Genomic DNA, 12,472 nt, shown 5'->3' with positions numbered 1-12,472 from the left:
TCCTGGTAGCTCCGCCTGAGCACAGACTCCTCGAGGCTTTTTATTTCAGCGCCTGACCCCTGACATTCGCTTCCAATGATGTGAAGCCAGTATCGAGAGCAGGGTCTGTGTCCCAGGATCTCCAGGTCCTAGAGGTCACCTTGCCTGTGCCCGAGAGAAATTTTTACAAACTCCCAGTGACAGTGTAGGGAGGGGAAATACCGGCTCCCCAGCTGCTTCTCTGGATGCAGAGGCGCCAGGAATGTCGGAGAGCGCCACCTCCTGGTGCAGAGGAGCACCTGACTCCCCAGCCTCCTGGAGGCGCTAGGCCTTACAGAGGCCCTGGGACCAGTCTAGACGCAGCTGTCCTCCCAGTGCAGCCCTGGCGGTCCAGTGCTGAGCAGACAGAGTTCCCCTGGGATCCAGTAAGTCTTTCTCTCAACAGACATCCTCTCCACCCTACTGTGGTTGCTGGTATTCCAAAGGGTCTGGCTCCACTTTAGACCTAATAACCTCTTGCCCTCAATTAGGGGGTGTGCCTCTCTCTTCCCCTGCAATACTGATAAGCCCCACTTGGAGAGCACCCGGGTGGGGGTAGGTGGGGGAGAGCATGTGAACTGACTAGTCCAGAGCAGGTGAGGTAAGGAAGAGGGAGGAGAGCGGGAGCTGGAGGAGCTGCTATGGCCAGATGAGGGGGAGGAGATTGTGTCCCCTGGTGAGCCCTGTGGCCAGAAGGGCAGGATCTGGGGACTGTGACTTCCCATGGGTCCGGCTTTTGATGGTTGAGTCCTATTGCCCCTGGGCACTTAGACCCAATTTAAAAAAAAATCCATGGCTTAAAAAAGAAACAATGGGCATAAAGATGAAGTCATTTTTGCCATGTCCCCTCAACTTAATTCACCTACACTTTAAGCCGCTCCTCAAAGTGGAATTTTAAACCCATTCATCTGGTTCCCTGATCCGCACAGCACTAAGGAAGCTATTAAGATAATTCCCTGATAAGATACCCTCCCTTCCCCGAGGGAAGGTGGCTTTGCCCAAAATTATTACATTTCCTTTGCTAATGAACTCATCCCAACTTCTTTCTGATTATAAAACCTTCGACTTTTGGAATAAAAATAAGCACACAGATCAATGGAATGGAATCAAGAGCCCAGAAATAGAACCACGTCTATACAGAGTTTATTCAGGACAAAGGAGCCAGGAGTACACAGTGGAGGGAGGAGCGTCTCTGACGGGCATTAGGAAAACTGGGCAGTCACAGGCAGAAGAATGAAACTAGGTCCTTATCTAGAAATCTGATGGCAGAATTGAGGATATCAGGGGAAGGGTGGAAGCAGGGGGCGAGGGGTCCACTGGACTGGAGTGGAGGAACTTTGGTGCTTAGGTGGTGGATACAGTCACACACATCTGAAGCCGTGTGAACCTGTACCCTCAAATCATATACCGTGTTGTAAACCAATGTTACATTGATAAAAAGTAATACCATTAAAAAAAATTCCCACTCCTTGGAGCATCCTTCCCCTGGCTGGGTGGGATGCTGTGGGGCCCATGAGCCAGAGGCATGGCAATTAGATCCCCAAATTCACTGCAATGAGCTTTATTTGTCAATCCATCCACCCGTTAAGGACATTTCTTGTGCTTGATAGTTTGACTGATGATTCATACGGCCGTGGACGGGGATGTGCAGAATTCTCTGAAAGATGCTCACGCACAGCTTGACTCCGGCTGATAAGGTGGTTCTGTATCTTTCCTGTTGCTTAAAGTAGATCTTGGGAACTCTCACCATGCACATGCAAACTTAACTATGGGAGGTGCTGGGGATGTTACTTAACTTAATCCGGGTAATCCTTCCACAATGCATGTTGTAGGGTAAGTGAAAAAGCATCAGGCTTTTCTGCCCTCCAGCCATTAGGATGGATGATGGATCCCTGCGGTCCTGAATGCATGCCTGATGGCGGGCACCTGGAGTAGGGTGTGGGCATAGGTAGATGGGATTCACCTGGGCTAAAACTGTGCTTATAAGGGCGGCATCAAGGAGACGCCAGCAGAAGCAGAGCAGCAGAGCAGCGCAACAGCAGCAGAAAACAAGGCCACTAGAGAATGCCAGAGAGCCCAGGTAGAGTGAAGACTTGCTGGGGGCTGGGAGGCCTGCTAGCCTCCCGGCCCCCCAGCACCCCTGCCTGCCGTGTGCCTGGTAAATCCCAATAAAAGCCTGAAAAGCCACTGAGGGCTCCAGGACTCTCTCCTCCTTTACCCCGTCTGCTCAGATCATAGAAAACCTGCCCTGTGTCCTCCTGCCCCTACGCAGGTGTAGATCAATGAATCTGTACCCTCTGAAGAAATACAATTCCAGGACCTGGTGAGCAGTGCCCCTCAGTGGCTTCTACCAGCTGGTCATCTTTGCCATAAGAGTTAACATGAATCACGAACTCAGAGCTGGCCCAGCCCTTGTTGCCCAGACGCAGTTCTTCAGACCTGGAGGAGGTGGGCAAGGGGGTGGCTGGGATTCTGCAGAATCCTCAGGCCTGTGACCGCCCTTACTCCACCCCAGTCCTGTTAGGGTCACTGAACAGCCTGGTGGGATTTTGACCCTCACACCAGGTCTCTGCAAGTGGACCAGACATTCCTGGGCAAGGAGGAGACTCGAGTCCAAGGCCCAGGCTAGACCTTGGGAGTGGCCCAGCTCAGGCCCAGATGCCTCGCCTGCAGACCGGAGGCTGGTCGGAGGGGAGGGCCTCGAGACCAGCTTCCTGCCCTTCCAGATGTGCAGACACAACCCCGCTGGCTCTCGGTTACACTGTGCTCTGTCTCAGGAACACTCCCTGGTCTTCTCCCAACCCTGCTCTCCAGGGCCATCACATCCCTGGGACCCTCTCCAGCCTCCCGGCCTCTCTGCTCATGGAGCCTTCCAGACAAGTAGAGCCCCCAGCCACCAGGGAAGCTGTGCACCACCCCAGTCTCTGCAGAGATCATCAGGGGTGTCTCTTCTCTCAGATGAAGAAATCAAGGCCCAGGGGTGTGAAGTGATAATGTCCAGCAAGCCCATGTCTGGCCAGAATTGGGACCTGGACAGGAGACCCACAGGCCTTTCCCAGCCTCCAGGGATTTGCCTTCGATTCATGTACAAACTCTCAGCAACCGTGCACCCAAGTTCGTCACCAGCCCCCAGATGTTTTCCAAGAATTATCAGAAAATAGCTGAGTGAGGTCAGGGAGGGGGATCTGGTTTTGAATTATTTCTACATGTGCCCCTTAGAATTAGTGCCCATCACAGAGCCGGACTGAACCTGAGACTCTACCCACCTGTAAATTAGCATCAAGTTGGCCACCAGGGGGCAGGCTTAACCGGCCGTGGGCCAAGCCCGGGCCTGCACCCAACTTGGCGCCTAGAGTTTTTCTGCAGCAGCTTCCACAGCCAAAGCACCCTGTCTTGGAGGAGGGAGTGCCTGCATGTGAGTGGACTCCGCCCGAGGTCTGGGTCGTCCTTGAGATTGTGGCTCCATCATACCTGTTGTCCTCGATCACACCTGTCAAACAGTAGGCCCTGCCATGTACTAGAGATTTCCTCTGTCCCAAACTCTGGGCTCAGTATTTTTATCTGAATTCGGGGTTACCATTATACTCATTTGAGACAAGAAGAGATGATTCAGAGAAGGACAGCAGCTCCTTCAAGGTCACACAGCCTGTAAGGGGTAACTGGAAATGCTCATTTGAATGCTTTGTAACAGATGCCGGAGGAAGCCTCGGACTGCATCAGGCCTAGATGGGTACACGGCTATTTTTCACTACAGAATCTTTTTCCAAAGAAGTTGCACAAATAAAATAAGAGTGGAGTAGCTCTGCCCACCCCGGGGGTCCCCAGGGCGGGCTCCCCACACCAACAGCCTCAGCAGCACCTGAGACCAGACCCTCAGGAGGGTCCTACCTTAACATTCCCTCCTGGGGATGCTGCTCAGGTGTGAGAGCAGAGACATTAAAACCCCACCCTGGAGGCGCCCAGCTGGGCTGGTGAGGGTCAGGACCACCCCCTTCCAAGCAGCCAGGCCCCCAGGAAACACTGACTCAAGGGGTTCCTGCCCTTTGCTTTCTTCTTTAGTTGCTAGAATGTGAGCGCAGGTGCCCAAAATGTCGGGAGAAGATCCTTGGAGGAATTGTTGTATCCATTATTGTTACTGTTATTATTTTGCAAAGTAGAAAACACCTGTTGTTTATTTGTGCTCATCTGTTTCTGTGGCAGGTGCATGGGTGGACAGCGGAACTGCAAACACCTGGCCCGGTGAGTGCTCTGTTTCTAGAGGCGGCGCAAGCACAGGGCTCCTCTGACCTGAGCAGGACTCAGGGGGCTGCTCTCCTCGGAGTCCGGAGGGGAGAAGGGGGACGCAGGGTTCCATTCTCAGCATGGCTGGGTCCACCTTGGTGGACACGGTGGGCAGAGACTCCGAGGGGAGCGCGAGAGGGAGACTCCGGAGGCCGACAAGCCCACGGCCCGTGCAGCTGCCACCCTCCGTGTCTGCCAAGCGAGGGAGACCGGCGAGGTGGAGGCCGGGGCTCTCGCTCTCAAATCCCGGCAGAGCAGGCACCGCAGGGGTGTCCTCACCCCACTGGCTCCACGTCAGGGGACAGCACAAGCCCGGGGAATCTGGTCCTGGGCCAGGACAGCACCCGAGTTCTTCTGTCGGGGGTTCCCCCTCGCTCCAAAACTGCTCACCCCAAGTCCCCTGTTCCCAATCACTAAAACGATTTGGGATTGCAGGGATGGAGGGGAGACGCGGGTGTCCTCCCTCCTTTGCCTGGGTGCCTAGGGCACAGGGCTCGGCTGCCCCCCACCTGGGGTCCCGCAGAAGCAACCCCATGGGGAGGTCCCCGGAGTTTTCCGTGTGGATCTCAGAGTCAGATCCGCTTCTTGGCTGAATCCGACCCTCGCGGAGGTTGTGTACCCAGATGTGAGGCTGAGGAAGCCGCATCCTCTCGCTGGGCCTCAGTCGCCCCTGTGTGGAAGGAGGAAGTGGCACCCAAGTGCCTTCCATTCTCTGTGACATTCTGTCTTCTGCACACATGACACTCGTGGTGCCGAAAGCTTTAATGGTGGGATGGACCAGAAAGGAGCCTGAGGGGTTAGAGAAGGGGCAGGGACCCCAAAACACAGACCCTGACTCAGGGGCCCCTCGGAAGGACCGGATGAAACACTCTAGGGCTCTCCGGCTGGCCAGACAGTGCTGGGGGGTCCGGTTGGCTCTGCCTGCATGCCGGGGGGTTGGGGGGCATCCTCAGAAGTGTGGGATGGGGCTCAGCCGACGGGGAGGGACCGGGATGGCGTGCTCCCGCTGAGACATGGCACTCAGGGGGGGTCTGGGGTAGGAGGAGGTGTAAATGCTCTCCCTCAGGCCATGCGGGGGGGCCAGCCATCGCTGCTTCAGTTGCTCATAGAAGCCGTAGTTTGTAGGGGGGCCTGCAAGAGAAGCCAGGGTCGGGGTAAGAAGGACCCTCATTCGAGGGGCCTAAGCTTTCCCCAGGAGGCTGGCTCGGGGCCTTGGTTGCCCTGCTAAGGTTATGCAGAGGGCCAGGGGACTCACCCTGTCACTTCTGACCCTTTGCGTCCAGGGCTGCAGAGACAAGCAAAGGATGGGGGCCCCCAGGGCAGGTCAGCTGGAGGACACACTGGCCCACAAATCCCTTCGCGTCTTGTTGCAGCAGGAACGCACGCTTGCTGTGGCCTGTGGGCCCTGCGTGGTCTTCCTCTTTCACCCGCTCTCCCATCTGGGGGTGCTGTCCCCTGCAGACCCTGCCTGGCCCCCTCCTTCTAGCTCAACTGCCTCAAGAAAGACCATCCCTCATCCTTTCACCCCAAAGTGAGATGTTCTAATTCCAAGTACCTATCCCAGCACAGACCTGCCTTCTTTACTCGATTCTAAGTAATCTTGCTCATCAGTGGTGTCTTATCTGCCTCCCCACTGGAATGTTCGCGCCGCGGCCAAAAGTTCATGTTCGTCCCTGCTGTGTCCCCAGAGCTACAGCAGGGCGGGGCGCCAAGGCAGGTGCTGTGGTATTGCTCTCCCAGCTGTGCCCCAGGTGAGCGTGCCGCAGGGGTGCAGGGGAGGGCTTCCTTGCACTGGCCACATGGTTCTGGGGCAAAGGGAGGGGTGGGTGCTGCCTGGACCAGGGTCACCTGTGGGTCCTTCTGCAAGGGCCGGGCACATCCCCGCCTACCCATACCCCCGTGGTGGGGGCCCCTCCCAGCCCCACTCAAGCACCGAGAAGGGGGAAGTCAGTTTTCTCCGGGAGCCACAGCAGCTTCTGTCCGCTCCAGGTGCGGCGCGAGGGCACCCCCGGGTTATAGTTGTGCCGGTTGAAGTGGTCGTCATAGCTGCTGACCAGGTAGCGGTGCGAAGGCTCCTGGTGGTGTGTGATCAGGTGTTTGTACGGGAGCCCCTGGATGGACAGACACAGCGGGCATTACAGCTGGCCTGGGTGGAGCCAGACTGCTATGGGGGGGTAGACGGAGAGGGACCCCCCCAGGACCCCCCAATGGAGACATGCATGTCTGTCTCACCCAGTGCAGCTCAGCTTCAGTCTCATGTCTGGCTCAGCTGCACCCAGTTGCTGGTACGAAGGCCCCCCTCACCCGTGCCAAGTCAGTTCACCCCCAGGATGAGGTATGGGGGCTGATGTGACAGCCCACCCAGCTGAATAGGAAAATCACACCCCCTGGTCTGAAATCACACCCCCTGACTCGTCCTGTGTCTCGTCCACCCAAGTGCCCATTTCCATGGCAAGTACAGCCGTCGCCTACCGAGCCTGGCGCGGCATCTTGTATTTCAGTGACTGTGGGAAGAGCCAGAGAAACCCCATAAATTGTATTCTGCAAAGGATTTACAGCTCCCTCAGCTGGAGACGCGGGGAGGGATTTCTTTGGTGGGGAGTTATTTACAGGGAGAAGAAAGTCGTGTCTCCTTACTCTGGAGCTTTGCCTGAATCAGTGCTTTTCCTAAGAAATCCTCTTGGCCCTGCATGAGAATCCCGGGGGCTGGGCTGATTTACAGGGGGACGATGTCGATTTCCATGCCCATCCTCTTGTCTGGAGCAGACAGGGAGGTCTGTGTCTGCCCTGGTCTGGAAACGCAGGCTGCACCCAATATTTCAAGTGCTGGTGCCATAAATAAGTCAGACCACAATGCCCGAGGGAGACAAAGGAGTGGACACAGACATTAAGCAGGGGTTCCCAAGATCTCCCTCGCCAGGTGTCCAGAGTATACTTCAATGCCCGGGAAAGCAAGCTGGAGGGGTTCCTGGCCACAGAGGGAGCGGGCGGAGGCCCTGCAGCGGGAAGGAGGGGCACCCTGCTGTTCCTCGGGTTAGGGCACAGCCCCGCTGCCTGGATCAGTGCCCAGGGTTTGATCTAATCAAATATGGCAGGTGACAGGCAGAGACAACAGCCTCTGCAGGAAGAGTCTGTTACTTAGTTCCCGAGAAGGTGGGGGCGTGTGACCTCCTGCAGGGCCGCCCCTGGGGCTGGTCAGGGGCCAGGAGGAGGGCAGAGAGCCTGGCCCAGAGCCTTCAAGGTGACTTCCCAGGAGGGACCGGGTTAGAAGTCTGGGATCATGGAGTTTGAACAGTTTCCACGGGCTCTGGGCTCTCGGTGTCTCTGGTGTGGGTCTCGGGGCCGGGATGACTTAGCAGAGGGGGAAGCTGGACTAGCGTGTGAGCTAGATGAAGGGGGCAGCTGGGGGCCTGGGCCCCTGGTTTGCCTCTGAAAGGCCTGGTGTCAGGTGAGGTGTGTCCTCTCTAGGAACACGGCAGCCTCGGGAGGGATGTCTCTGCAGGAACAGCAAGGCCCTGACATGGCAGAGCATCACAGAACACTCAAAACTCAGAACACACCAGCCTTGGGGAAGGGCGCCTGGGAAGGGTCCTGGGGGTGATGGCCCATCTATCCAGGTCCGTTAGGGGAGCAGAGGCCTGGTTGCCGAAGGAGAGGATTTAGCAGGGGTGGGAGCTGGTAGAGAGCTGCCCCAGAAGGGGGAGTGGCACTCAAGTGGTTCCAGGGCCCCAGCCTGGCATTTTGAACATCCCCAGGGGTGAATATCCAATTGTGTGTGTGTGTGTCTCGGGGAAGGGCTGTTAATTTCTATCCGACTGTATGTATGTGTGTTACTCCTTAGTTAGGGTTTGTGATGGGCCCAAAGGTCTTGAAGAAAGGACACCTGGCGTGTCTTGACTACTAGGCTGTGTGTCTCCTGTGCGCTGGGGGCTGGGGATCTGGAACTTCAGAGGTTGGTTCTAATTTTCACCTTCTTAAGTGCATTTGTGTCCTTAGTGCACACTAATGCTGAAGGTGGCCAGTCTCAGACCATCAGCATGGCCTGAGGGTTTCAGCCAGGTGCAAGGATGCCAGTGTGGCCCAGGAGCCCAGCATGGCCCAGGGAGGCCAGTGTGGCCCAGGGGGGCCAGTGTGGTCTGAAGATGTCAACATAGAACTAAAATTAGGCGCTTTTTATCCTGACTAGGATTTCTAAATGCACAAGACAGTCCATGGCGGATGATGACAAGGGACATTCTTATTTGATGACAGAGCGGCCACCTGCTCAGACCCTTATCAACAGCTTCAAATATGATGCTTGCCACCCCCAGGCACCTTATATCTGAAAATTAGGACTCTGGCTGAGCCGTCGCTTCTGGAATGTTCCCATTCCAGAGATGTTGCCCCTCCTTTCATGCCTCCCTGCTCACCCAGAGTTTGGGCAGGGGTTGGGAGGTGGGGTGAGGTAAGGGGATAGAAATCACCTCCATGAGCAGCGGGCTGGCAAAATAAGCAACTTGGGGTGTGTTCCAGAGCAGGATGGAGCACGGTGGTGCCCCTGGTGGGGGGGGGGCAGGTGCCTGCTCTCCCCGGGTGCACCTGGTGGGCAGCACAGCCTGGTAGGAGGCCCCCCTCCTGCTCCTGGAAGAACACGATCTGCGTCCAGGGAGCCTCTGGACACTCTCACCTAAGTTAACAGAGACCTGCACCCCGCTTGGGTGTGGAGTGTGCTGAGAGGTCACAGTGTCCTGCTCCCCACCCTGTAGGCTGGAACACAACCAGGCACCCATGGGGCGGGGGCAGTGATGAATGGCCCTGTCTCTTCGTAGGGACCAACAGGAGGCTGGGGCACAAGCCATCCACAGCGTGGTTCTAACTCACACTACTTGCTTGTGGGGTTTCCTGTGGGGTCCTAACTAGTCACCTTGATTCAATATCTATCTTTTTCTCTGTTTCCCTTACCCTTCAGCTGCTAATAAGGGCGATGCTATTGGGGGCTCCCGGGCTGGGGAGGGTATGAGGGAGAGTCTCCCTGTGCTCCCAAGAAGGATCTAGACCTAGAAGAAGCTGGCGGGTGGTGTCTCCCCAGCTTTGGGTATGAGACCTGTGCACTGGGGGCTGGGAATCTGGATCCAAGTGGGGACCTGCTGTCTCTTACCTCAACTTTCTTCTTCCCATACCACCTGGAAATCTGGTCCGGCCTGTGGCCTGGGAAGGGGACATACTCTGCTCTGTAAACGGACTGGGGTGTCTTGTCAGTGGCTTTGGTGAACTGGAAAAACAAACAAATGTTCAGGAGAACCCCTGTGACACCCCCAACCCCCACCATCTCAAACTTGTGTTGCAGCCCCTCACCGCCATCAGAGGATGGCAGAGAAAGAGCACATATGAACCCCAGGGCACCCCACATGATGCAGGCTTAATTGTGCCCTCTCCCTTCAGCATTTGGACAGGAGTGGGGTCAGGACCCCGGCACTGCTGGGCTGGCCAAAGAAAGGCCATTGTTGGGGTCACCCAGCCGTTTTCACCCCTGTGCCTGCTCCAGTCCTCTCCCTGGTGCTCCCCACCCCTCCCTTTCTTTTTCTTCTCTGTTCTTCACCCTTCCAACCCCCATATTAGGCTTTATGGATGATGTTTAACAAAATGTCATCGAGCACATTAACTATCAACACCATCCATCTCCAGAGCTTTTTCATTATCTCAACTGAAACTCTGCCCATTAAACTCCCAACCCTCTCCCCCAGCCCCATTGTCTCTATGAATTTGACTCCTCTAGGTGTCTCCTATGTCAGTGGAAGCATACGGGGTCTCTTTGTGACTAGCCTGTTTCACTTAGTGTAGTATCCACAAGGTCCAGCTGCATTGTAGCATTTGTCAGAATTTTCTTTCTTTTTCAGGGTTGCGTAATATTCCATACCATGTAATGTCCCATTTTGCTTATCTATTCATCTATCATTGATTTACTTCCTTTCCCATCCTGTGGGTTGTCATTTTATTGTTTTTGGTGTTCTTTGATGAAAACAAGTTTTTTATTTTGATGAATTTAATTTATCTACTTTTTCTGTTGTTGCCTCTATTTTTGAGGTCACAAATAATTGCCAAATTCAAAGCCATGAATATTTTCTCCAATGTTATCCGCTAAGATTTTTATGGTATTAGGTCTTCCAACTAGGTCTTGATCCATTTTGAATTGCATTTTGTGTGTGACATAAAGTAACGATACAATTTCACTCTTGTGCATGTGGATTTACGGTTTTCCCATTGTCATTTATTCTGGTGTAGTTTCTCCATTGAAGAATCTTGGCATCCTTGTTGGAAATCATTTGACCAGATAGGTGAGGCTTCTCTTCTGAGATTTTTTTTTCCTATTCCATTGATTTATGTGTCTGACTTTATATGCCAATATCCCATTTTAATTACAGTTGCTTTGTAATTCATTTTGAAATCAGAGACTGTGGGTCCTCCAACAGTTCTTTTGCATATTTTTTTAAGATTTATTTATTTATGCATACAAGAGCTGGGGTACAGGCCAGAGGTGTGGGGGCTGAGAAGATTCACAGAGACAGAGTGGGGAGCAGAGCAGGTAGAGCCACTGAAATACACTGCTGAGGGGAGCAGCAGGTGAGTCAGGAGAGGTCTGCCTCACCATGTGGGATCGAACTCGTGCTGCAGAGGCTACGGATTGCTTCATAGTGCGGTGCTTAACCCCTTGCACCACCAGGGAGGCCCCAAATTGGCTTTTTCTAACTTGGGCATTTGATTGGTTGCTGTAGATCGTTGGCTATTTTCCACCTAAGAAGTTCTTTTAGTGAGACTATAGTTGCTTTCCAGCATTTCCATGGGAAAATGGGGTCTTGTATATTTTCAGTCTCCCATCTTTCTGACACCACCATGACCCCACACTCATATGCAACCCCTTCTGGGTGTGAGCTGACTTGTCCACGGGGCCCAGGGATTGCCTGGCCAGTCCTTCCTGCCCTTGGAATTTCTCCCACATACACACACACCTGCTCCTCAAACCAGGGCAAGAGCAATCAGCGCTAACAACAGTCCAGGCCACAGCTGGCCAGGGAGGTGGTGACTGCAAATGCTTTCCAAGAGCCACAGCCCTTATGGCTCTCAGAAGTCACTCGAACTTCCCCACATTACACAGAGATGTCCATTCTATCTCACCCTCTTGCACATTTCCCAAGAAGGCATGAAGATATCTAGATGTGTCTGCAGGCATTGAAGTGACTCAAGACATTCACCTTTAAATAGGTCGATTCAAGCAAAGTGCTTCTCAGTGGCATTTCAATCACAGGGGATCCCAAGAGCCTATTTGCTCTGTTTTGAAAGTGAAAATTGAAATGCCCAGGCAGGGGCATGAGGATGGAGCAGGAACCCAAGGGTGGCAGCACCACCCTGGGCACCAGTCAGGGTTTATCAAACCTGGCTCAGCAGTTACCATATTCTAGAAGGATCAGGCCAGAGAGAGCAGAGGTTCTTCAAATCAAGGTGCAGAGAAACTGGAGACAGGGATCATCAGATACCTAGAAACCCTCCTCAGACGAAATAACACTGGGAGGCACACGGGGCTGGCACACCTGCAGTGGCTTTTTTAAGATACTAAGGGGACCTTGATGATCGCTGGAATGTAATTCCCTGATGTGGAGCCCAGAGGCCTAACATCACTTTCCTAAGGCGTTGTTATCGGTGACCTTTGATTCGGAGACCTCCCACCTCTTCCTGCCAATCCTCCCCCGAAGCCCTCTGCCTGCCTTCCTTACCTTCCTCCTCTCTTCCTCCCAGTTTCCCGTGAGCACTCTGCTGGAATACTTGGCCTCAATCTTCCAGCTTGGAGTAGAGAATGGCTGTGGACTTACTGCAGTCAAAAACTGCATGGTAAGGGTGTACCCCAAGTTTCTTTGACTCAGCCCAGTTTAAGGGATCAAGGGTAGGGAATAGATGTTACGCAGTTGCTGCGTTTGGGGTACCTTCTTTTTCTTCCTGGATCCCCTACTAAATGAACAGTAAATGACACCCTGCCAACTTCACAGGATACACAGGCCAAAGAGTCCACTTTCAGCCTGTGGGGAGAGGAGATAGGATCTTGGGTTCCCTGCTGTTGACTGTCTCCAAGGTGATGAGCTCTCCGTGGCAATAAACACTGTCCTTAAGGGAGCAGCTGATTCTTCAGGAGAAAAATTCACTC

The 12,472-nt window shown here is 54.1% G+C and overlaps 1 protein-coding gene across 1 annotated transcript; it reads right to left on the bottom strand.

Annotated features, from left to right (window-relative positions):
• Nucleotides 1-5,035: 5,035 nt before the first annotated feature.
• Nucleotides 5,036-12,394, bottom strand: CFAP107 (cilia and flagella associated protein 107). Its single transcript, XM_037500080.2, has 4 exons — nt 12,048-12,394; nt 9,437-9,550; nt 6,233-6,410; nt 5,036-5,430 (listed from the first exon to the last, which is right to left on the bottom strand). The coding sequence occupies exons 1-4, from the start codon at nt 12,159-12,161 to the stop codon at nt 5,249-5,251; spliced, it is 588 nt and encodes a 195-aa protein (XP_037355977.1). The 5' UTR covers nt 12,162-12,394; the 3' UTR covers nt 5,036-5,248.
• Between the last annotated feature and the right edge of the window lie 78 nt (nt 12,395-12,472).

This window comes from Talpa occidentalis, unplaced genomic scaffold (genome assembly GCF_014898055.3).
Source record: "Talpa occidentalis isolate TD23 unplaced genomic scaffold, MPIMG_talOcc4v2.1 talOcc4.9, whole genome shotgun sequence".
NCBI classification, from domain to species: domain Eukaryota; kingdom Metazoa; phylum Chordata; class Mammalia; order Eulipotyphla; family Talpidae; genus Talpa; species Talpa occidentalis.
Note: the sequence above shows the minus strand (reverse complement) of the source record. Positions and strands in the feature narration are given on the sequence as shown.

Coding starts and splice junctions, on each gene's coding strand:
- CFAP107 (XM_037500080.2), bottom strand. CDS start 12,161: ATGCAGTTTTTGACTGCAGTAAGTCCACAGCCATTCTCTACTCCAAGC. Junction 9,551..12,047: donor GGGAGGAAGAGAGGAGGAAG/GTAAGGAAGGCA, acceptor TTGTTTTTCCAG/TTCACCAAAGCCACTGACAA. Junction 5,431..6,232: donor AACTGACTTCCCCCTTCTCG/GTGCTTGAGTGG, acceptor CTTCTCTTGCAG/GCCCCCCTACAAACTACGGC.